The following is a 24,831-nucleotide window of genomic DNA, read 5'->3' on the forward strand; positions in this document are numbered from 1 at the left end:
TTTCTAAATTATATACGAGATTTTGTCGCCAAGAGAAATGCATAAAATATTCTTTATGGAAATTTCGATTTTATATTCACGAAAGAATCTGTGTTTGGGAAAAAGCGATTGATTTTTGATACACCCTATATATATATATATATATATATATATATATGCAAAAGGAAGAACGGAAACGATCGAGTGCATCAAGAAAGAAAGGAGAAGGGAAAAGGGAGGGAGTGGAAGGAGATAGCGCATCTCCACCGAATGCATCGAGTGCATCCGACACCCCGGGTTCGCCTCTCTCCCTTCGTTGAGAGAGCCGCCACAACCAGGGCCCGCCTGCTATTATCTCATTTTTATTCATTCGGCACATTGTTTCTGGATTACGGGTTGTCCGCCGCTCCATTCGTCATCGCTTATTTTTACCCACGACCGACCGGCCGGCCGGCCGGCCGTGATTTACTTCGGCACCGAAATACGTTTCGCAAACCATCGTGCAATCCATTGTGTTCCGCGTCGAAAGACAGCTTTCATTGTAATTTTCACTTTTACATCGCCCGAGGCGGCGTCGCGACGCATCTCGCGCCTGCGTATTACGAGAAGTTTATAATACATCTTTTTCTCTCTCTTTAAAATAAACTTTTGGGTCTTTATAAAGTCTTATGTAATCTTCTAGTCTCTTTTATGGAATTTTTAAAAATCGTCTCTCTCTCTTTCAATTTCTAAAAAACAAATATATTTATATATGTATTATTTTGTAGTATAACGTAATATTTTTTAATGATACATGGACTGTGTTCCTCTATCTGTTTTCGCGCGAATATCGCCGCGAGAAGTTGCGATTCTGCAATCGTGATCTCTCTTGTCGAAAGTCTACGGCGTCCTCTGGCGTTTCCAAGGTTTTCACTCATTTACGGTGCCGTGACCTTCCCATAAATCACTGCAATTCCGCGTGTCCCGCGCCATCTCGGGCGATTCGCGTGCGCATCTGCATATCGGATTACACGGAACGCGCAGAAGGAAACGGCCCCCGTGTATAGAGCTATAGGGCGCGCAAGGCGATCCTATAGGCATAAATATGTAACATTGCATCGATGTTTTGCGTTCTCGTCTAATTGGCCTCGCAATCGTTTCTGCGGACTGGAACACGGCAACGGAAACCAAATATCGTCAAGATCTCTCCCGCGCGCCATTTTCTACGAGATCGTTAAACCCTATCCGGCATTTCTATAACGCTAATTTACAATTGACAAGAGAGGTACTACATGCATTTTTTCTTAAGATCATATGTCTCCGATTCATCTTAATAATATGTGTGAAAGCTCTATTCTGGTATTATTATCTATTACATATTTAATTAAGAAATAGAAAAATTAAAAATACAAACAAAGTTACGCGAACACGTTTTACGAGTTTATTTCTCGATGAAGCGCGATATTTCAGGAACATCACTAGGTTTACCGGGCTTTCTTGAGCTTTGTTAATGTAATAACAGGTCGTTATAAAATATCGTAGACAAGAATTCTATCATATAGAATATGGCATCATACTAATTACAATACGTGTACAACAAAGTTGGGCTACAATCGCGGCTGCTGCATCATATCCCCGATAGTTTAATCATGCTTGGCGAAAATTGTATTCGCCATCCGTCAGCAAAAGAGCTATGCAAGAATAACATCTGGATGGAGGAAGAGAAAAAAATATACAAAATGTACGGAATGTACAAATCGATCTGTATCGATTCGGATCGTCTCGCGCGAATCGAGAGACTCGATAGAAGCCTCACTTTGTTGGCAAATATCTCGGCATACGCTAACGATTTCGTGGAAGAGACCTCGTCGAGCGTGCAACCTGGATCTATCCATCTAGACACGTCTACCAAGATCCACTTTACATCCCACATACTCCCCCCCCCCCCCTAACTCCCTCTCTCTCTTTCTCTTCGTCTACCACTTCGCTACCATGCGTGTTCATCGTTATAACGCGTCTAACGCGTGACGCGGATAATTGCGAGTACCGGTCAGCGACGAGCTAACGGGTCGGTAAAATCGAAAGCGAGAACATGCCGGAAAAGCCAGGGGATAAGCGAGATCCGGATGGGACGAAGAATAGTGAGAGTGATGTCGGAAAAAAATAAAAGTTTTTATAATATCAGATTTATATAAAAAATCAATTTTAGTTATTTAGCTATTCAAAAAAGTTTTTTGTGATTTGCATTATTTATAAATTTCTCTTTCTATATCCCATGGTACGACACTTTTTAATCTAATAATGCAACATTTGATTTGCCTACTCTTTCTTTTTCACTTAATATTCACAATTTTCAATAACAAATTTAATTAAATTAAATCAAATAATACAAAATTTTTTTTTTCATCCTCAATTCAAACAGTGAATAAAAACAGTTCATTTATATATTTCTTATTTGATGAATAAGAAATTGATATATGATAAAAAAGAGAGAGTAAAATAACTTTATCAGAACTCTTAAAACGTATATAAATTTCTTGAAGGAAAAAAAAGGGAAAGAAACTGAAAAATCCATTGTTTAGAAACGATTTTGCTACACCTCAAAGATGAAGAGAGAAAAAGAAGAAGGAGTGGAGTTAGTCGAAGAATCTTAGGAAGAGATATTTAGAATACTTCGCGTACCTATCTAATGAGCGTTCCCCGGCTGAAGGAGGAGTCAAAGGAAAGCTTCTTTTTTTCTTCGTTTTTCTATCGTATGCGTGTCATTTGCATAACGACCGGGAAAGTATGAGAGGTAGATGAGAAGAGGGAGAAAAAGATGGTAAGCCCTTAGGGAACACATGTTTTCGCTACAGTTTGTTTCATGTCTTTGGTGCATTCTCGAATGATCGCTTTACGATTCCCGTCGTGTTACAACAATGTATAATGTCGAGAATAAGTATCTCAGATAACAAAAGAACTTTCAAAACTAGGGAGCACGAATATTGCTAAAATTAATGAGACGAATGTAATTGTCGCGAAGTGTAACACGCCGGGTAATATTCGTCTTGTTTTTTTTTTTTTTTTTTTTATACATCGCAAGATATAAAGTTAAAAATAGCAAGATAAAGTTTAAAACGTATTTAATCGTAAATTGTAGCTCACAATTGAAGCTAAAAACTTTATACGTAGAATCGTAATTATTTTAGACTGTATTAATATACCTCTATGTCATGAAAAATTAAAGATATATTCAAAATTGATCAAATTAATTTCTTAATTTGGACCAAACTATGAATTCTCAAAATTTTTTAACGAAAAAAGAAAGATAAGGGATTTAATTTCGTAAAAATAAAAAAATAAAATATTATATATACTCAATATTTCTTACTTTTAAATGTTCCTGTTCCGATTAACAAGACAAGCGTTTCTCGCGATCATTCAAGATCACGACGTTCGTTCCATCGTATCGGCATCCGCGTCGCATATGTGATTACGCGATCTGGCACGATAATTATTCCGCATTGCGGTTCATCGGGTAATACGTCGCAATTGCATGCGAAGCAAGAGAGTGCGTTATCGTGCGCGCAGTCTCGATCCGGTGTTATTATTCTCCTCTGATTATTATTCTTAGCTGCCGCGTCGAGGCCAGTCGACGATGCCGTTGCTCTTCCAAGAAGTGATACTTAATTAATGGGCGGCGAGGGAGACAGAGAAGGAAAGAGAGAGAGAGAGAGATGGGCAAAGAGCAAACATACGAGACAACTTGGTAGTCCGCTCACGTAGATCTCGCGTTTTCGCCCGGCGACCAACCATGTAACTTTACTTCGTTGTCATGATGGGAAACGCACTACTATAAAATACATTTTTACGTCGCATTTGACCACCAAGTCTGAATGAAAACAACCTATCGTTACTGTCTATTATTTCAATCTTCGATCAATTCTTTCTCAATTCACGGAAATGTGTAATCTTATTAAACGATATAATAATTATTTATTTTTAAGAAAAAGGTGATATTCTGAAAAAAAAAGAGAGAGAAAACATGGCGAAGAGAGGTGAGTCGTTAACGCGACGACCATCGTCGAAAGGACGGGAAAAAGCGTCGTCGGACGCAGTTGGACGATTTGCACGTGATCTTCGTGCTTTATGAAGCGCACGGGGATAAAATGACGGAAGGACGTTCAGCAAATACAAGCCTGCCGCGATCATAAAGAGCAACGTGCTCTCTTCACGCAAAGGGAGAAAGAATGTCATCGTCGCGAAACGACACGACGGTTCGTACACGCTCGTAATGGCGATCATCCTATTCAATGTCCTCCTCGCCATTTCGCGTCCGTGAAACGTTCCCGGCTGTATAGACCTTTTAGAGGAGGGACGACTCTCCTTCTGTACCCTTTTATAATATCCTGTTCGCATCCCCGTGTTTCCGCCGTTTTTACTTAGCTATAAAACCATCGAGGTTCATGGGTCGGTGCTGTACGCATCGGACATCCCTAACGAGCGTAGAACGTTAGCGAGAATGTGGTTTGTACTGAATTGTTTCTTGGAAAATTTCATTTAATACTTAACGTAAAAATAAGTTTTTTAAATTAATATGTTAATGCGATAATAGTTAGACTTCGATTAAACAGTGTTAATTAAAATTGTATTTAATTTTTTAAGGGTAATGAAAATGTTGGGTATATAAAGAATATTCCTCAGAGAATATGCATTTTCTGTCTAAAATCAACGAGCAAGAGAGGCATGAGATTTTTTATGCATCCCGTTGTGGTCGTTTGAATATATATACACATGACATAATTTAATTTCAATTAAAAAAGTATGGAAATATAATTAATAAAACGATCGCAATTGTTGATAAATAACCCTGATAATTTATGACATAATAAAACTTTAACAAATCGCTGATGATAATACCCGATGTCACTAAATCGATCATTAATAACATTATCGTAAGTGTTAATCAAATAATTCGGAATATTTATTAAATTTTCATAAGCTTTGTTTCGTTTCAATTATGATTAAATTAAAAACAGAGATATCTCGATAAAATTATTATTTAGACATTTCTGTTTTCTGTTCTCTATATAAAATTTTGCTAATGATAAATAAATAAACAAAATGTTAATAATAAAATCGATATCTAAATGTGAGAAATAAAAGAAAATCAAGTCCAAAAATATTTCTACATATTTATTTGTTGTAACTCATAAAGAATGAACTTTACCTAAGTTACAAAATCAAAGAGAAAAATATTTATCTCGTAGTATTATCTCTTAATAGAAATATGATTTCAGAAAAAATGGTAGAGATAATCGACTCAACTAACGAATCTCTCTCAAGGGTACAACAAAAATTTGTTGTCGACTCTGATTTTTCGATCGAGAAAAACTGAAAGATCTCGACTGCCATCTCTTGGAAAATGCACACGTTCGCATAGAGAAGGCATGCATTCGTGTCATATAATAAAATGTCAAGGCTAATACCGCGCATCCATTAGAAATATGGTAAGCGCGTGACATAATTGAAATTTTTCAACCTTAGTTCGAAGGCTTTTGTCATTATCGCGATTAAAGAACAATAGGGGGGGCTGTTCGTGGTTTCATCCGGCTCGCGCGTTTCGCGAGCCCGTTTTAGGGTTCAAGGATCCTCCGGTAACCTCACATAATTCAACCGATTATTAAATATCAATATATTCTCTTGCGAACACAACACGAGGTTCGATTGCCGTAACCTGGTATCCGGTTGCGACTAAGCCCGCAAACGAATCTCGCTGCGAAGGAAAGATCGTGCCGCGGCGTGTGCGAACGAAATTACCGGTATGCGACGGACAATACCCGATTGTCGAAGAATATCCGTTCCGATAATAACCGCGGGAAATGGTAGCATGATAATACGGTACGGAGAAAAAAGCACGCTCTCATAAAAATCGGACAATGATCGTCGATGAAAGATTATCCCCGCGAAGCGAGATTAATCTCGACGGCGAATTATTAACTCAGTTCCTTGACAAGTCTGACACGTTCTACATGTAAAACGTTACTTTTGTATATTTATATGTGTTATTCATGTAGAATTATGTATTGTATAATGTTTCGTATCTATTTGTAAACGAATGTATAAATGAAGTATTTCATATCTTTCACTGTTATTCTTTTCGTATAAATTTTATATATAGTATAAGTAACAGATATAAATGTCTACGAAATAAAATATATGTATATAGGTATATGTACAAACGATTAATAACGTCGTTATTTCGTAGCTCCTCTTTCATGCTGAAATACATCCGAAATATCCTATATTATTTTATAAATGTTGTCACGTAACAAATGAAAAACGGACGATGGTTTTGTGCGGAATTATCTGTCAGACTCGCCGCGACATTTTCGCGACAGATGTACATTTTTCATCATGTCGCGTATATATACATTATGCATTTTGTAATGTATGGCCGCAGTCGGACAGCACACACAGAGAAGAGGCCAGGCAAAATTCTCTCATAAAAAAAAAAAAAAAAACCGCTTAACGAAAGACAGAAAACTAGCCAAAAATCGGATTATCGGAAAGTGCGCTGAATTCGCAAGTGGGTTTTTTAAATTACTTTTTTAGTAGTGTGGAAATTGCATGGTAACTTTGAAATCATTAGGTAACGGAATTTTCGTCGAAATATCCAGCGTAATTACGACGATGGCAAGTTATCGTCGACAAGGTTTAGGGTAAAAGAATAATTTCCCAAGTTGGCTGAATTCAATTTGTTCGTGCGTGCAAAGGATAAGTTACGATCACGTTTCTCAGGCAGCAATTCTCCATATTGGAAATAACTTTTTCCGATTGCCATTTCCTCGTCGTTCGCCGGTACCAAATTCCGTTCGGTACACACACTTCCGCTCGAGAAATAATCTTTAACGTTACAACCATATATTATTGCGACCATTTTCGTATGTTGAGAGAAAGTTCGCGACAAAACATTTGTCATAAAATTAATAATTGATAATCATTTATATACATTATTTCAAGATTATTTATATGTTATTTCACAAGAGACGTTATTTATATACGTTATTTCAAGAGACATTATTTATATACGTTATTTCAAGAGACGTTATTTATATATTTTATTTCAAGACACGTTATTTATGTATGTCATTTTAGATTAAAAAAAAAATATATATATATTAAATTTGATTGATTTATATATGTATAAACGATAAATAAGGTAATAAATATAAAGAAATAGAATCGTTTATATTTTTTCACAAATTATTAAAAACTCTTTTTTATGTTTTCATTTTCATAAAAAGGAACTATTCAGGTAAAAATACATGCATATTATAAATGAGTGCGATGTGAATATTTTCGAGAAAGTATTCTATTCAACCATAAATTCGGGACGCTCAATTATTTCAAATGTATAGATCGACTGACACCCGATAGATTTTACTCGAATGAACGCGACATCGTTAAAACGTATCTCGGAATTGCATCCGTTGTTGCAACAGCGAGGATGTATTCAAAGGGAAGCTTATCTAAGGCGGAGCCGACGAAATCGACAGGTTCGACGAGGCTCTCGTTGACGTAAGAAGCCGAATATTACTTTTCCGCATCGTTACGTTTTAATAAAGGATCCTCCTATCCTCCTATCCTCATTTCTCTCGAGGATCGTCATTCGCATCCTTTCTCCTACCGTTTATATTTCGAAGGTTGAATATTAATGCTGTGCTACCCGCGAGTAATATCAAGTCGTTGTACGTCCGTCCGAGAAGCATTTTCGTCATCCTACGCGCTGTCATTGTGTGCGTTATTCGCGGCATTATATTTAAATTTCCCCGCGTGTGTGGGATGCACAGGCGACTACGTGACGGGCATGTTTGTTCCCTCGGTCTTTCTTTTTTTTTTCCTCAATTACATTTTCACGGGAAGCTTTCGGAACCGATGTTCGTCTCTCGGATGCTTTCGCGTCGTCCTCGCGCGAAAAAAATCCCGTTGAGTACATATCAATCACAACAGATGAGCTTATTTCCGGGAGAAAAGATTTATTTATATTCCAGCAGAGTATCTCCGATAAATTATTTTGACAAGATATTAATGAATTACTAAGAAAAGTGGGAAGCTACCTTATACGGCTTGATTAACGACAAAATATTAAGCTTTGCGACGTTTAATGGAGTATCGGTTGCTAACGTTACATTAACTTAATCGCATAAATCTAACCAAGCCTTTATATACTCTAGATATCCCTTCTCGTTAGTAAAATCTAGTAACTAAGAGTTAAACGTCCCTCGTGTATCTATAATCGAATCTATGATTTGAGATACCGGATCGTTGGAACGACTGTCGTCGTTTTGCGCCGTTCGTGCGTGTCATTAATTTGCGAGCGGACGGATCGCATCGACGGCGGAGACATTTATCACAATGAAGATATTATCGAGATATCTATCGTAGCACGCGTAGTCAATGGGATATAGGCTGTGCGGCGGCTGATTGTTGACTCGATTACGACGCGAGCGGGGCAAGAATCTGAAACGTCTCCTCCATCGTGCGGAGAGAAGAGAGCGATATCTAGTCACGTCGGAAGAAAAAAAAAAGTGACCGAGCGAGTTTCTGCTGCTACCTCTCTGTATACTTGTCGTCGATTCCAGCATAGCTCGTAGAGGATTATATTCACGTAAAATGTTTAATTATTATATCGATGGGAGGAAATTATTCTAGGGACAACGAGGGACACATAAACTTGAAGATGACTGCTGCAGAGAAAAGAACCAAAAAAGATTAATTAGTCTAATTACCGGTTATGCTCGCAATTTCATTCAAATTATTAAAAACATGCGCGGTGAAATATTTCGAAAGACTATTTCTATCTATTTCTCGGTCTCCGCATACGCATATAATATATCTAACAATGTCAATGATCCCGGGGATATCCTGTTTATTTCTTTGTTCAACTATCCGGTGGTAATCTTCGACGAGAATCGCGACGGAGGGGAGAGTAGAAGGCCGACCGACCGGCATTACCGGACCCTAATGTGGCGATCGGTTGGTCGGTTGGTCGGTCGGTCGGTCGGTCGGTCGGTCGATTGTTTGTTCCATTTGTCGTACACGGGCGCGTCATCATGAAGTCATATTTCACGACTTATGGTAATTACGATCTACCACCCAGAAGTCAGGTGCGCATGCGTGCGGGACTCTTTGTCACGCCCGCGCGCGGTATGCCGTGCATGTGTAACACGCATCTCGTGTCGAGAGAGCAGTCGCCGAACCGGACGTACGCGTATTACGCTTTTCGCGGGACATGCAGGGGTTTGTAGAGCCATTTGTGCGTTTATGTGTGTGTGTGTGTGTGTGTGTGTGTCGTGCTTGCATCCGTCGTATCAATCTAGCGCGCCCGAGCCTGACCACGACACAAATCGTCGCTTCGAGTAATAATTACTGTATGCCCGTCGGCGCGAGCCGCGCCGGTTTAATTATCTCTCCGACCAGGAAGAGAAGAGAAATCACCAAACGCTCTCTCGAGACAAAACGAGTGATGAGAGACGGCATCGTGATGTAACGCGTGTCGATGCAACGTAATGTCCTACTTCTTTCCTCTTTTAAACGAATCTTTAAGAAGATTCCCGAAAGATAATGAATTTTACGTATAAAAAAAAGCGCGCGCATCTTTACATAGGATGGTGAAAAGAAATGGCGTTCATTAGAATTTCCATCAATGAAAATTGAGTTTCAAATTAATCAAAGTATTCTGTTACATATTACGTATCGAACAATCGTGATCAATATAATTTCACTTAACCGATATATAAATATGAGAGAGATATAGACGTTACGACCGAATCTGGTTTATATTTGTCCAATAATATTTTAAATATCGTTTCTTTTATAATTCCTGAATATTCAGTAACCGAGGCATAACTATGGATTCATTTCAGGATGGCCAAGAAAGACGTGTCCCAAATGGGTCAACAACAAAGTCCCGGTTACATCAGAAACATAAATCGGACCCATGTACGGATAGCATAAAGGGCAACGGCGCGCGGCTTGGTTGTGGTCTCGAAACTGCTATTTTTTTATGCGGTGTAGCTTGTCGCGCGGATTACCGCGGTCTGAGCAGTCTGAAGCGATTTCCGTCTTTTTAGAGGGAAATAAAAATCCCGGTTTCTCTCTGTGACCGATCGTTTAGGGTCGCATCCCTACGACTAATGGCAGTTTCGCGGAGTTACGATTTCTGCGATCGATCATTCGAATCATTTGATGTTTCATGGTAGATTCGTGTCTGAGTCAAAAACTACAGAGAAAAAATACACATTGTCGATAAATTATAAGAAAATTATTAAAAAATAAATGATATGGAAAAAAAATGCATTACTCTTCTGAAAAAAATATATTAATAATTTTCTTTAAAGTCGATCCGAAAAAATATACAAATTAATATAAATATAAATTTCCGGAGAAATTATATTTTATACCATTTTTATTTAATGCTATTAAAATTCTCGAAACTATTTATCGAACATGTGGCTGTAGCATTTTTTTCATTAAAAATACAATGTTTTCAACGTTTTTTTTTTTTTTTTTTTTTTTTTATGACAAAAGACCTATAACGAAACATTCTGGAATGAGTTAATAGATGGAAGAATCATTAGAAATTCGGAAAAATTTTGACAAAGCATTCTTCCTCTGTAATATTCAATCGATCGACAGTGTGCGTACCTGTCGCCTTAATATCCGGTATCCGTCGATCGATCCCGCGCTGTTTCACTACGAAGGCGTCGTAGTCCGGCCACACAAGTAGAAGAGAATCCCTTCGATCGGCGGACCCTTATTCTTTACGGACGACGAGAGGATACGACCGAAGCCGCAAGCGGCACATCCTTGCATCGTGATCACGGTACAGCTGTTGCGCTTAATAGTGGTTATTTGTCGCTTGAGTGTGTTAAAATGTTGCTGTCTTGTTGCGGGCAAAATTCCGCGAGAGACGCCGTTCTCTTTAACCGGCGGTAAAACTCTTTCTCTCTCTTTCTTTTTTTCGAGCCTCGCCATTTTGCGCGCATTATATGGCACGTGTTATTTTAAAATTCCCGCCTAGTGCGGAAATTGGCATTAGGGAGCTACATTTTCCGATGCTATAATAATTTTAAATAGTATACATTATATCAACATGTAATATCGATATTAAATTTCAATCGAATTTAGATTTTACGGAACAATTAACGCGGAACTTTATAAATAAATTGTCGCGAAAATCTTATACAGTGAGCATTAATGTTGCTTTTATAAAAATAATTCTTACATATTTATAGTTCACGGAATCATTAAAAAGTATAGAACAATAATACGCAATTTTCTAGTAAGGGGGTGAGAGGATATTGAGGTGAGAAAGATTTATAGATTATATAAAGTGATTATATAGTATAATGGATTGAGAAAAAGTTTTGGAAACGCAACAAAGTTGCATGAAAAATTATTAGGATCGTTGGTCGAGAAAATAAGATAAAAAGAATATAACGGATTGGCTAAGATGCTTTTATGTAGATGCGCGAATAGTGTCTCGTAAAGCTTTTACGTTCGTGATATATAAAAGAAAATGCTCGCGCGTCTGTAAAATGTATATGCGGTCGTCCGGTTTAAAAGTACGTACGATTTTAAGTATCGCGTGCTACGCACGTCGAGAGTGCGATATCCGATAAATATCGCGGGAGAGTACTGCGGATTCTTGTCAACAGGAAGTCGGGATAGTCGAGCATTTTTACGCGCGCCGCTGTTTATTTCTTCTCATCAAGGTTACCGCGTGTTCACGATGTCATAACGCTTTAATATTTGTATAAATGGCGCGTAAATAAAATCGCGTACACACGCCGAGAAATGAAATGAATCCCGCCCGCCGATCAGTCTCAGGCAAAAACTCATTCATCTAAAAAGAGTACTTCGCATGATTCATCCAGTACACGATCATCAAGAGCGAACCTCGTCAAAGCACGACAACGACGACGATGATGACGGTGATACGCAAGTACGTCTTCACCGTCGCAATCGGATTTTTGCGAGAACCGTAACGAGAACATTCCGCGGAATCTCGTCTCGCAAGAGTGCTCGCGCCACGAGTTGAAGATGATCTGTCGGGCTGATATCGAGTGACATCCAGCGGGGAACACGAAGCGTCATTTGTTACCGACACGAGCGAGCGGGCGGAGGAAAACGCGCCGACAATAGGGCCCGCCCGGCCGGACCCCGTTCGAAGCCCCGCTGCGCGAAGAGAGAGGTCGGTTTTTTTTCGCCCGACTCGAATACCGACGATTCTCCTTCTCTCCCTTTCTCTTTTTCTCTTGAATACGACCTTAACCCGGCAGTGAACGCGCTCGGAAATTCAAGGCGGATGATTAAGCCTTGATCCCTCTTATCCCGGAAATGACTTCGTGATTTGCCCGTTCGAATGTTTGCGCAAGAGCGTAACGAGGCTCTCTGATATCGCGTTACGATTGATTATCTTGGTTATAATTTTTCAGATATATTCTAATTTTGTCTGCTTTCTTCTCAATGCATTTCTCGATAATTGTACTATATAAATAATTTATTTGTTGGTTAGTTTTTTAATTATAACATTACTTAATTATAATTTATACTCTGCAAGTACATTTTAATTACTCTATTTATATGAATATCTTCGTCGAAAAAATTTTATTTAAATGTAGTCGCGAAGAAAGATTTGACATTTCGTTTCAAGTATTTTCTTTACGGGCTGCAAAATTTTCATTGTGAATGCATGCTATTATTGCTGCGTGCTCACGAGAACGTCTCCTCTTTTTTGTCGAAAAGAATAGACTTGTCTCGAGATCGGGAGAGAGAACTAGAAACGTAAGCCGTGACAACGAAAATGTACTTGTTAGACAAGCACGGCACGTACCCAGTCAAGGACCAGCACGTTACCGCAGCGCAGCGCGGCTTCCATTACGCTCTGTTTCTTACCTGAAACATACAAATGAGGATTGAATTAGATATCTGTTGAATGATGTGTGGTCGAAATGTTCTCTTAAATATTTATGAAATTCAATCGGTTATTATACGCTCGTGTAGCTAGATAGGAAAATGTGTTTGGAATAATACAAAGTACACGATAAGAGATGCATATCATAATTTTTATACGTGCGAAAAAATGCTTCGATATTAATATTTTAAAGCTTTATCAATAATTGCAAGAAACGTTATACGTAGATAAATGTATGTATATTACTTAGATAATTAAAATCATTTTTAAATAAAATATTCCTCTCTTTTTTTTTTTTTTTTTTTTTTTTTTTTTTTGTAAATATATAGCGAAGCACACTTTTATCTCGTGGCAGGGTTAAAGATGATTAAAGCAACGAAGAATGCTAATTAATAACGAAGATGAGATCATTACGAGGAATCTATAACGAAGCGAGTATAACTAGACAGGAGAAACGTTAATTAACACATGCCGCGGGATCGGATTCCGTGAAGCTTCGCGCGTTCATCGTCGCGAATCTGAAATTCGATCTAATTTCAGATGCGGCCGATGGTGAATTTTCTAGCGCGTGATAAATTCACACGCCTCCCCTTACTTTCCTTTTACGCGCGATTCGATTGCGCTCCCGCGAGCCAGCGTAAAACGCGAAACGATGTTAAACTCGAACGGTGCCGATATCACGCGCAGTTCATCACGAATACGCGTGTAAAGGAGTACGCGTGAAGATTTACTGCCATTAAAGCATGCAGCTCTTTGGAGCTTTTGTTTTTTTAGAGGAAGCTGATCATTTCGATGATAAAATAAATGTAATGAAAATCTTAAATATTAATCTGAGATAATGCTCGCATCTCTCATATATACATTTATTTAATTAATTCGTCGTATATAAAAGCCACGTCATTTATAAAAGTCACATCGAAAGATAATCCTGTTTGCGTCAGAGTGAAGAATTAATCTTTTCTTCGTCTTCTATATACGTTTGTAGAATTTTCCGCGGTTGGTTCGAAGCGAATTAAAGCTCAGAGTTCATTCGGGATGCTTCAAAGCGTTCAATCGGGGGAGGAGGGGGGGGGCCGTTTTTACGAGGCGACGACGCGCGCGCCGACGAGTGTGATTGGAATTTTATTAATTGGCCGTTGCATAATTCATCTCGGCGGCTTCCCACCTGCACCGGGTGTCCTCGAAATCACAAAGATTCTCCCTTTCCGCTGTTAAAATTATCCCAAAAAATTCTTTTTCATATTCTTCATACGTAATATTTAATCCAATATTAAGTAACGTTCGAAATAAAATGTCTATCGCTAAAATAATGTGTGTGAGAGAAAATGAGAATAGCGATAGCGGCGATATATTATAATCTTGACACTGATTCTAGTTAGAAAATAATTATTTGTAATAAAACAATCACACACTACTGTATTATTAGTTCCGTTCTAATATATATTTGTGTCATTTAGACAAAATATATAATTGCAATTTACAAAATATCCTTTATAATATGTTCAAACTCTCGTCACGTTATCCCTTCTAGAGGTCGGTATATTAGCTTTAGCACGTAATTCCGCGAATAATGCTAATTCGCAGGAATACTTAATCGAGATGTTCGCCAGACGATCGAAAAAGGCGCGGGATTATACTTCGTGGACTTTATTAAACGCTGTTTTCGCCGGCGGATCTAAGCCTATTATATGATAATCGAGTTAAGCGACTAAGCGACGTTCTTCATTATGGAGAAAGAAAAGATTATATTCGATATGAGACGAGCTCGCTAAAAGAATTAAACGCATGCAAAAGCGCATCCAATTATCGGGATATTTCGAACCGCTTTAAATTAATTCTAATAAAGTAGCAGAATTATCATTTATATATGCACAATGTATACACGATAATGGCCCCTATACTCCTACAACATATCGTTACTTATGGAGAATTTTTCTGCTTTTGAAGTATAATAAATTATTGCAAAATTCTATTTCAAGGATTAAATGCTGCATTTAATCCTTTCCGTATCTTTAATAAAAAAAAAGGCAATTTAAAAACGATGATGAAAATATCTTGCATCTTTCATTGCGATATTCACTTTGAGTGAAATTATCAATTTTTTTTTTTTTTTTTTTTTTTTTTTTTGTCGAGTCCCTGTTCGTTTTTAATTCCGGCGTGCAGCGTGTCGTTAGGCAACGGTTAGGAAATGAGGATAATAAAGTGGAAGTTTCGCGTTTTGATCCGTGGTTTAATGCGAATTTTAACGAGATCGTTGACATCCGCGAAGGGCTCTTTTTTTGCATCTCCTGCTCTGCTCTCCTGATCACATTTTCTCGAGGATACCGTCCTTCCCGACTTTCGAAAGGGTCGTTGTGAGACTTCTCATTTCGAGTGTCATCCAACGCGAAGTCCTTTCGGCATAGATAGATAGATATATGCCTATTGCGTACCATAAAATCTAGATGCATATAATATAAAGCGTTTCATAAGCGTTTCAACCTAGAAGAGACATATATAAAGTGATCTAAAAACTGTCGTCTCTCATCTGCGACGCGCGACATGTCGCCCGTCTAATTCGAATTGAAATTTTCCTTAACGACAATTTTATTCGACATCGTTATCCGGTATCTCTCGCTTCTCTCCATTTCAATAAATCTGTGCATCTTGATGCAACACTCGTGCGCGAAATGCGATAAAGATCTCACCATAAAACGCCGTACAGATTGCGGTGGCGAGATAAAAGAGGTTAATTAAATCGTAACGCTAATAATATACAACTGCCGAAAAAAGGGCGCGTGCAATTTTATTTTGGCGCGATGCAATTTTCGATTTGTTACACCTGCGACGCAGAACGAAGCCGATCCTAATCGCGAACCGTCTCGTCCCGATGAAATTATCCGCGATGATTTCCTGGTATAGGTAACGCCCGGTATTATGAAGCGCCCGGCTAAGTATATAATCGCAGGTGCGCGCAAAGGAGAACTCTTTTTTTTTTCCCTTTCGCGCGGAAAGAAGCGCATCTCCCGGAGAGCGCATGTATCACCCAGCGCGGCGACCTTACGAACCATCCGCGAGAGCTGTTCCTCCCGTGGAACGGGATGTTGCCTATCCTACGGCTGGCGAATGGATGCCAACACGTCTAGGAAAGGCGTGGCCGCCTTGGCGGCAACGGCCAGGTCATGATTTATCTCGCGTTCGGTCTCGAAAACGATTTTCTGCGATATCATATCGCCGCCGTCCCTGCCACAGAGGATGCTTTCTCGATACTTGGCTTGGTACGAGACAGCAGCCTTCGAGTGAGCGGCTGTTGAGGAGAGCGCGGGCATTAAACGGCGAACCGTGGCAGCGCGGGCTAGTAGCGGAATCATTTTATCTCGCGGGAAGACGGCACCGCTAACTTGACCGAATGTCCGACACGCCGCTCTATCGCGCTTTATCGCGCTCTTAATTGAAAATGATTAATGAAGACGGGGCGTCATTGAACTATGCATTAGGAACATGGTAATATTCGGACCCCGTGGCGTCAATCGTCAATTTTTCTCACAATTCTCGAATACAATATCGAAAAATCCTTTCCGCGCGTTGCGATGACTAGACACATCCATTTTTCACATATAAATACTTCACCTCGTATTATATCTGATTACGAAATAAATTATTCCGCGTATCGAATCTGATCAATATATATAACCGGTATTCCATATATGTCATCTCCATTTTCGTCCAGTTGTCACTCGGTTCAAAAGCGCGCGGAAAGGAGGGAGGGACAGACGTCGGAATACCGACACGTCTGAAGAGAGGCGTGGCGATATATTCCAAGACGACCCGGGTCACGGACGATACATCTCTCGCCGTCGCTGTCTCTCGAAAATGATTTTCCGCGATATCGTATATCTCGAGAGGGCCGTGAGGCCGATAAGCCAACAGGCGGCAGCGGGAGCCCGGGTCTCCCGGTGGCGGGGGGGGGGGGGGGGGGAGGGGGATCAGCCAGCCGGCAACGGAGAAACGTGTTGCACTCGGCGGCGCGGCGACGAGATGCAGGTGGTGCGAGTGCGATGGTAGCGATGGTGTCGAGCCGCCGGCACCGGTGATTACGTCAGACGGACCCGTTACTCCCGACGCGTACAACCCCGAGCTTCTACGTGCCAGATGGCCGAGCACATATCCGAGGTGTGTCCGGCTAATATGACTGATTGCAATCTGCGCGAGAGCAAGCCGCACGAGAGACGCCCGCCCGGTAAGACGTAGGGCCGGAGAAGGTTCTCGCGTGCCCTCAACGACGCTGCTGATGCGTGAGAGATTTTGGAAATTAATCGCAATAAAAAAGCACTTGAACCAACGAGGGGATTTTTATTTTATTCATTATATTTGATAGCGCATATACTTTCTATTTAAATGTGTTTTTATTTTTGTTTAATTACTAAAAATAGCCTTTTTTTTTAATTACTCAGACATAAAAAAATGTTCTGCAAAATAAAATTTCTTATTTCAAGTGCTTTTTTTGAAACTGGACAATTGTAATAATTCCAACGAAAGATTAAACGATTTATTATCATTAGATTATATTAAAATTCTAACAGAGATAATACATGGATATATATGATTTATTTTATTGTTTTGTAAAGAATTATATTCGAGCTCCACCGAACGTATGTAACAACTAAAAACTAAATTACCATATATCGAAAATTATGTCAAGCTATCTTGTAAAATGCGATGGATAAAATGAAAAATAGATAATAAATGAAATTTAAAATTTTTCCAATTCTCGATATTTTTGTGAATATGTTCGATCGGAATCGGAAATCTTTAATCATCCTTAATCGTACAATCTCTGCTATATAATATGCTTTACACGCCCAAGCTCTGCAAAACTATTAAACGCGAGTGGACTGATAAATTAACTTGGGCAAAATGTAAAACGAAAAATTCGCGTAAAATCGCATCAGAGAAGAAAGGCAACATCCTGACGATCCATCCCTGTGCAGGTTGCAGGGTGGTTCGCTGTTGTTGTTGCTGCTGCTGCTGCTGCTCTCGGCTACGTCGTAGCTAGTGATGCTAACCTTGTATCTGCCGTGGCAGAGACGCGGCTTTAATAAATGGGGCCCGCGCGAGGTTACAACCTTCATCAGCGGAGATACACCTGATAGCATCGCCAATCTCGTCACGCCGCCCCAGCACCATTACCAAAGTGTCTACTGCACTTTACCACATGCTCTCACCGTGTGTTGTGTGGCGACCTGTTTCTCTCTTCGCACGTAATACACATACACACGCGCACAACCCGCCCGTCTCTCCCGGAAGTATTTCCACGGAGACGGAACAATAACGCATCTTCGAGACACGGACAGTTTCACGTATACATAAAACAAGAACAATACTACGTATCTTCGAAAAGAGAAGAGAAAAAAAGGAAACTATTGTACTTTTTGCGAATAAAAAAGGAGAATAAAAGTTATCTTCGAAATGCATGTCCAATCCCCAGGAAGTAATGTATCCCCGGGAAGTATATACGATATATATATATATATATATATATACTATTTCTACTAGATGTATTAATATTACCAAGTAAATTCTAAATTCATCAGAAATACACTGATGATTAATCCAATAAAATTGTATAATGTTTGCAACGTCATAAAATCAATAAAAATTTGAGATCGAGTTCAACGAGAGAATTCTTTTATGATTATAAGGGGAGTAATTTCGAATGTGGATGAATATGATATCGATACGGATGTATCGTAAAATCGGACTGTTATAAAATGATCTCGCATTTACACTGCGGATATTTCACGGTGATGCTAGATAGCTTTATTAACCGTAAATCATCCGGCTCGTAACTTCGGTAGCTCTGTGTCTATATACGTACTTTGCCGTGCCATCTTTATAAAATCGTTTTGCCAAGCCATTACGAGCTTTATAAGTTTCCGTCTGATTTATAGCTAAATATACCATTCTCAACGACGTTGGTTCTCGTCAGATAAATGAGCGTTTGAGTTCACATCGATGTACGCGTTGTCGCCGATAGTTGTTTGCAAAATTGTGGATGGTTGTAACGTTACACGGTCGCGTTATTCCGGGATAATTTGTTCGTTAATTAAATTCGTGCTCGCCAAATTATCGCGAGTGCGAAATTATGAGGCGTTCTTCACTCGTTCTATTATGTCGTAGAGGTGTTAAGCGGATGATATCAAATTGCAATATATTCTTGATTAATTATATGCATACGCTTGTTTATATTTAAATATTGACATTATATGTAAAGCGAAAAATTGAAGCAATTATGTATTGATGTTATAAATACATCATTTATAATTAATATGTCGTTATTCTCAACTTACGCCGATTAAAACATCACACCTGATACTTGGATGATTACAATTTTTTTCACGAGAACTTTTCCCAATCGTGTGGCCCCATTATTTTTTTAAATAAGGCGAAATAAATGAAAAGATACAAGAAGTTAAAGATATGAATCTAAGATTATGCTGTCGACATAAATTGTATTGTATTGTACATTCATATCATACCATTATTCGTGCTTTACTGGATATCTTTATTGAAATTTATTGTATCGGCTTTATTGCACTTAAAAGACTTCGCGCTGAAACTATCCTGGATGAAAATGATTTCTGAGTGCAGAGAGTGCAGATGTTTCTATGACCCATGCAATGATGACGTATTTCAAAGCAGCCTCTCGCGAATCATAAATGGAAATACTGTACACGCAAATAAACACGTTTATATCGTTTAAGAGAGACGATTATTTTCGCAAAACAGCAAGCGAGAGCGCGTTTCATTCCTTACGGCTGTATACTATTGTACAACGAGACTATTTGTTGCGACATAAACGACGACGCGCGGTTGTCGTTACTTCTCGGCCATTAGATGCGCGCACTTTGCGGAAAGTTTTGAGAGAAGCTCGCAAACGGAAAAAGATGTCACGTCGCGTGCAATACTATTAAAAATAATGTAAAGTTTAACGCACCACTACAGAGAAGATAGGTACATTCCACTGCATTTACATACAATTTTTATGATCGATTCGAAATACAATAAATTTAATTTTTTACGTAATCGCACTTATTTGTGAAAAAAATAATTTACCATTCATCTTATAATTTGTAAAATAAATAATTCTAAGATTAAAATATTGAGTTTTGAGAAAAATAATTAAATGATTAATTATTCTCTAAATAATTCTAACAAATAAATAATAAAGTCCGTAAAATTCCAAAAATTGGAATAAACAAAATTCCATATATCTTTCTAAAATTAATAATACTATAATTATTGATTTTTAATGATGGTTAAAATTTAGTATTTCCCTTTGTACAGGAAAATGTACGTAAGAAATATAAGGCTTTTATTCCATAAAGAAATTATACCATGTATGACGATATATCTTACTAGGATATTTACCGCTGTTTCGAGCATATAACGACGCGCGTGTGTGCATTCAGGCCAAGATTTCCGATCGCGATCACGAGAACGTTCGCCATCGGCTTGCGCATTATCTTGTCAAGCTGCAGTCTCAGAGCGTTAGCACCCAATCAACGGATGGGCTTGTACGAATCTGAATTTATTAGATCGGTTACCCGGGTTCAGAGCGTAACTCGCCACTTTTATGACAATTCTCTACCGTCACGATATAAAAGGATACCCGCTCCGTTACGCGATACTTATTTATCTATACAGATTGCGCTTTAACGAAGAAAATAGACTAAAATGGCAACTACTCGCGCACTTTATTTTGATTATGCCTATTAATCAACTTTCATATTTCAAAAAGATACTTTAGATCAAGCTACAAATTCTTAATCAGCGTAACTCTCGTGGCCTTCGAGTTGCGGCAATCAAAATGCAAATACCTGTCGAGTGAATGAAAAACTGCCTGTACGATTTAACAGAGGCTGCGAGTCCGGCGAATAAATATTTCTCCATTCAAACTGGCAGGTCATGAATCAATATATGTATATTTTAGCGTAAAGGCAAAAAACTGTATATACGAGAAGAAATATATTGATTTATATTTATACTGTAAATTATTATATACATAAAATGATGAATGAGTTTATTAATAGAAAACCATTATGCGAGATTTTTTTTAGAAAATCAATATGTAAATACATACGTCTAACACAGAACGTAAAGTGTAATCGTGTAGATATGTAGAAACATGAAAAACTAATTATTTTAGTATCGATTTCAAGATCAATCCGTCAGCCAGTCACGTTGAACTGCGGCTTGAGGCAATGATTTTTCCGCTCGCGAGATAACATATGTCGAGATGAATAAAGTGACCGCTAACGATCGATAAAATTGTTCTACATAATGACATTTTCCAATTTGACATTCCGTCACGTAGATTGCTCGGATGACCGAATCTTTCATCGTGGCTTGATTTACCGAACGCATCTTGTATCGATAAATATTTCATCTTACAATTAGTAAAATTTTATCTCGCATATAGATATAACAGTAAATAAATAAATAAATAAAATAGATGAAAAAATATGAAGAGAAAAATAATGAAAGAAAAGATAGAATTAATTTGTTACACAGTAATAAATAAAATAACAGTAAGTAAATTTAGATTCGATAGTTCTGTTAAAAAAAAAAAGTACAATATTATTTTAAGATATGCTTGAATAAATCCGATGTATTATACATATATATATATATATATATATGTGCTTATATATTTTTGTAAACAAAGTTTTTTATAGAAGAAATAAAAAATGTTTAAAATAAAATTCAACTATATTTAAATTTTTAAACTGTTTTAAATTTAGATCTCTTTGCTTCTCTTTTTTTCTTTTTTTCCGATAAATTCTATATATTATTATGTCAATTAGTCTTTAAAATTCGCTATTTCTTAATTTTTTGCTGCACTTTTAATATCATGTGTGCTTACATTTTACTTTTGATGGCAATATGAAAATATATATCTGACAATATATAATATATATGTATCTGTAAGAATCGTCCAACATAACTGAATACGAATTTTCAAGTATGAAGTAATATTTCTTTCCGTTTGCATGCGCTATAGTTCTGAAAACCGGATTCAGATCATGCGTTTACGTCAGAAGCAATCCTGCAATCGTGGTCACTGAAGCGTCATAATTGGATTCGATTGTCTGGAGAGCAGGAATATGCAAATGAATCCATACCTCGCGCCAATCCTCATCGTATTCCGGTACTTATTTCTCAATCGACAATATGAATGAGAAATGAAAACAAAATATTCTTCCCTTTAAATTCTATGTTAAAACTAATATCGATATAAAAGTTGTTCAATAATTCATATAATATAATAATTTAATCGGATCATAGATATGTAGATCCTTTGCTGTTCCTTCATATCCTTTATTTTTTAATTTCCCTTGAATATTCTATTCGTTAAATTTAAAATTTATACATTTCTACGAATATATATCTTTCTTTTTAACACGTTGTTAGTAAAATGGAGACCGAAAATACTGAGTGAATCAGAATTGTTACAAATCACAGAATTATTTACATTTACATAATGCATCTATAACTCTGTCGGTCGGGGGTATTCGGGACACGTCGGGATCCCGCAAAATACGAATTTTGTTCTCTCAATTCTCGAATAATTTTGCACGTAACGCGGCGTATGTTGCGGTGCCGATCATTTTGCATACTTCCTGTCTGAATGTAAACATGAAGGCATGGCTAAAGTTTTATAGATAAAACGAGATAATCATGGTTTGCGTTTATACGCGATAATGACAAATTGCCGCCACTCATTAATTTCTTCCAAAGGACTGCTCCGCAATTTAGATTAGATCGAATTGTCAAAGTTGAGTTTAATGACGCTCTTTCGCGAATGCTCGACGCGAAGATGAACAAGCAGATGAAATCAAGAAATGGAATAATGGAATTTAATAGTTCAATATATTAGACTTATTATATTCCATTAAACTTATATAAATTTAGCTTTTGTTTAGCCGTGTAGTATATACATCGTATCGTATGACAAATTATTTTATTTCTGTAGTATGTGTGTGTTTTTGTGTGCGTGTATGTGTGTGTGTCTGTGTCCGTGTAAAAGAGAGAGGGGGGAGGGGGGAGGGGGGAGAGAGAGAGGGGGGGGATTTCGAAAAGAATATCAGAGTATTCTAATTTTCTAGCACAACATGCGGGAATGATTGTCAGAAATATTTAATCGTATATTATACACATATGAGCCAGGGTCGGGAAGTAATTTGTAACGTCGTTACTGTTACAGTTACTTTTTTTCGATAACAATCGTTACTTTTTTCTGTTTGTAACGGTAACGGTAACGTTTTTATTACATTTTTACAGTAACGGTAATGAATTAGCCGTTACTTTTATCGTTATTTTTTGGTTGTTTATTCTCTTATATATGTATTTTTTGAAAAATATTTTGTACAATAGCTTTCTATCATAGGCTGCATTCCGATAGTCGCTGCCAGTACTGATAATCTATAGTAACGTAAATTATAGATTTCACAATACTGATAGTGAATATTGAAATACACTCTTAATAATATCAATATTTCTCTTATCAATATTTAAAAACAATGTCTGATAAAAATTTTCGACAAAATTAAAATTTGTAAATTACAATTTAAATTCCTATAAAGATAAGTGTATTAAAAAGTAAAGATATTAACATCAAAAATTAGAATCATTAAATAAGTTTAATATAAAAAAACGCTTGCTATATATAGACACTAATTTAGAGTTTTTAATTGTAACATAGATTATTACGTTTAATATTGATTATTAAATAATTTTATAATCTATTGTAATAGCTTATTTCAGCATAAAAAAAACAAAAAAGTAACGAAAAAGTAACGGTAACGATAACGCGTTACTTTTTAAAATCAGTAACGGAGTAACGGTAACGAGTTACTTTTTACAAAAAATAACGGTAACGGTAACTTTTATAGAGTACCTTTTACTTTTCTAGAGTAACGTTCCCAAGCTTGATATGAGCAATAATTAATAAGCCCTTCCAAATTCTGACTCCTAAGAAATTTCGTTTTCTTATGATCTTAGGGAGTATCATAACACTTGTATCTTTAATACAAAATGCAGAATATATATTTTGAAATATGTAAAGTTACACACATTCCTAATCCTTCCTCCCCCTCCCTCACAACTTTTAAACTATATTTTTTTCTGTTGTTTCGAAAAGTCTCAAAAGATGCTATTGTACAGTTATTAATAAATATGAATAGAATGATAAATAGGCTACGAAAAATTAAAATAACCAGCGTATTGTAAGAACAACACCGGTTACCAATCATGGACGTGTTATTTAATAAATAAATCAGTTAGAAATCAGTTGTGTATGATTTTAAAATATTCCTTCTTTCATTTTCGTTTGATTATTCTATAATTTATAAATATACACACACATGATCTAAATAATTAGTGTCTAAAAAGTCTTTTAAAAACAATGTTGAAATTATATATTTTGCATATGTATACATATCTGTGTGTAAATTTATTAATTATACTATATTATACATTATTATTTTTAAAAATTATTAATTATTATAAATCATTAATTTATTTAATTAAATATTTTAAGTACTTATGAAAATAAAATATAATATATTATATATGGTACATTATACATATATTGTACAATGATGTAAAATAGAGACCACTATCGCGTCAAGATAAAATAACAATTAATTTTCACAAGTAATAATTTAAATCTCATTTTATTATTTAAATTTATATCTTTATACAGCATTTATTACAGATATACAATCATATTTAATATAAAATAAATATAAATTTCTAACCTCAGAGAGAGAGAGAATTGCCCCGCTATCGCCGGATATTTCGGCTGTTTTTCTCCTCTTCTATTCATTATTCTTACTTTTTATTAGCACTGGTATTCACATTCCCGGAAA

At 37.1% G+C, this 24,831-nt stretch overlaps 2 protein-coding genes across 5 annotated transcripts in view; both read right to left on the reverse strand.

The window, feature by feature from the left end:
- Nucleotides 1–24,831, reverse strand: part of Twin (CCR4-NOT transcription complex subunit 6-like twin) — a 219,388-nt gene that overhangs the window by 75,356 nt on the left and 119,201 nt on the right. Inside the window, exon 1 of one of the 3 annotated variants that reach the window (XM_070314979.1) lies at nucleotides 10,648–10,675. The exons of the other annotated variants lie outside the window; for them this stretch is intronic. The gene's annotated coding sequence lies outside the window, so the exon portion shown is untranslated. Of the gene's footprint in view, nucleotides 1–10,647; nucleotides 10,676–24,831 lie in introns of those variants that run through there. 3 annotated transcript variants of the gene reach the window in all.
- LOC138944139 (CCR4-NOT transcription complex subunit 6-like) overlaps nucleotides 1–24,831 on the reverse strand; it is a 383,005-nt gene that overhangs the window by 8,589 nt on the left and 349,585 nt on the right. The window contains exon 4 of one of the 2 annotated variants that reach the window (XM_070315072.1): nucleotides 12,521–12,900. The exons of the other annotated variant lie outside the window; for it this stretch is intronic. Within the exon in view, the coding sequence (XP_070171173.1) occupies nucleotides 12,818–12,900 (83 nt within the window). The 3' untranslated portion in view covers nucleotides 12,521–12,817. Of the gene's footprint in view, nucleotides 1–12,520; nucleotides 12,901–24,831 lie in introns of those variants that run through there. 2 annotated transcript variants of the gene reach the window in all.

The sequence above is a fragment of the Polyergus mexicanus genome, unplaced genomic scaffold, assembly GCF_030449975.1.
Source record: "Polyergus mexicanus isolate NDT 795.1 unplaced genomic scaffold, iyPolMexi1.0 SCAF_2, whole genome shotgun sequence".
In the NCBI taxonomy this organism is placed as follows: domain Eukaryota; kingdom Metazoa; phylum Arthropoda; class Insecta; order Hymenoptera; family Formicidae; genus Polyergus; species Polyergus mexicanus.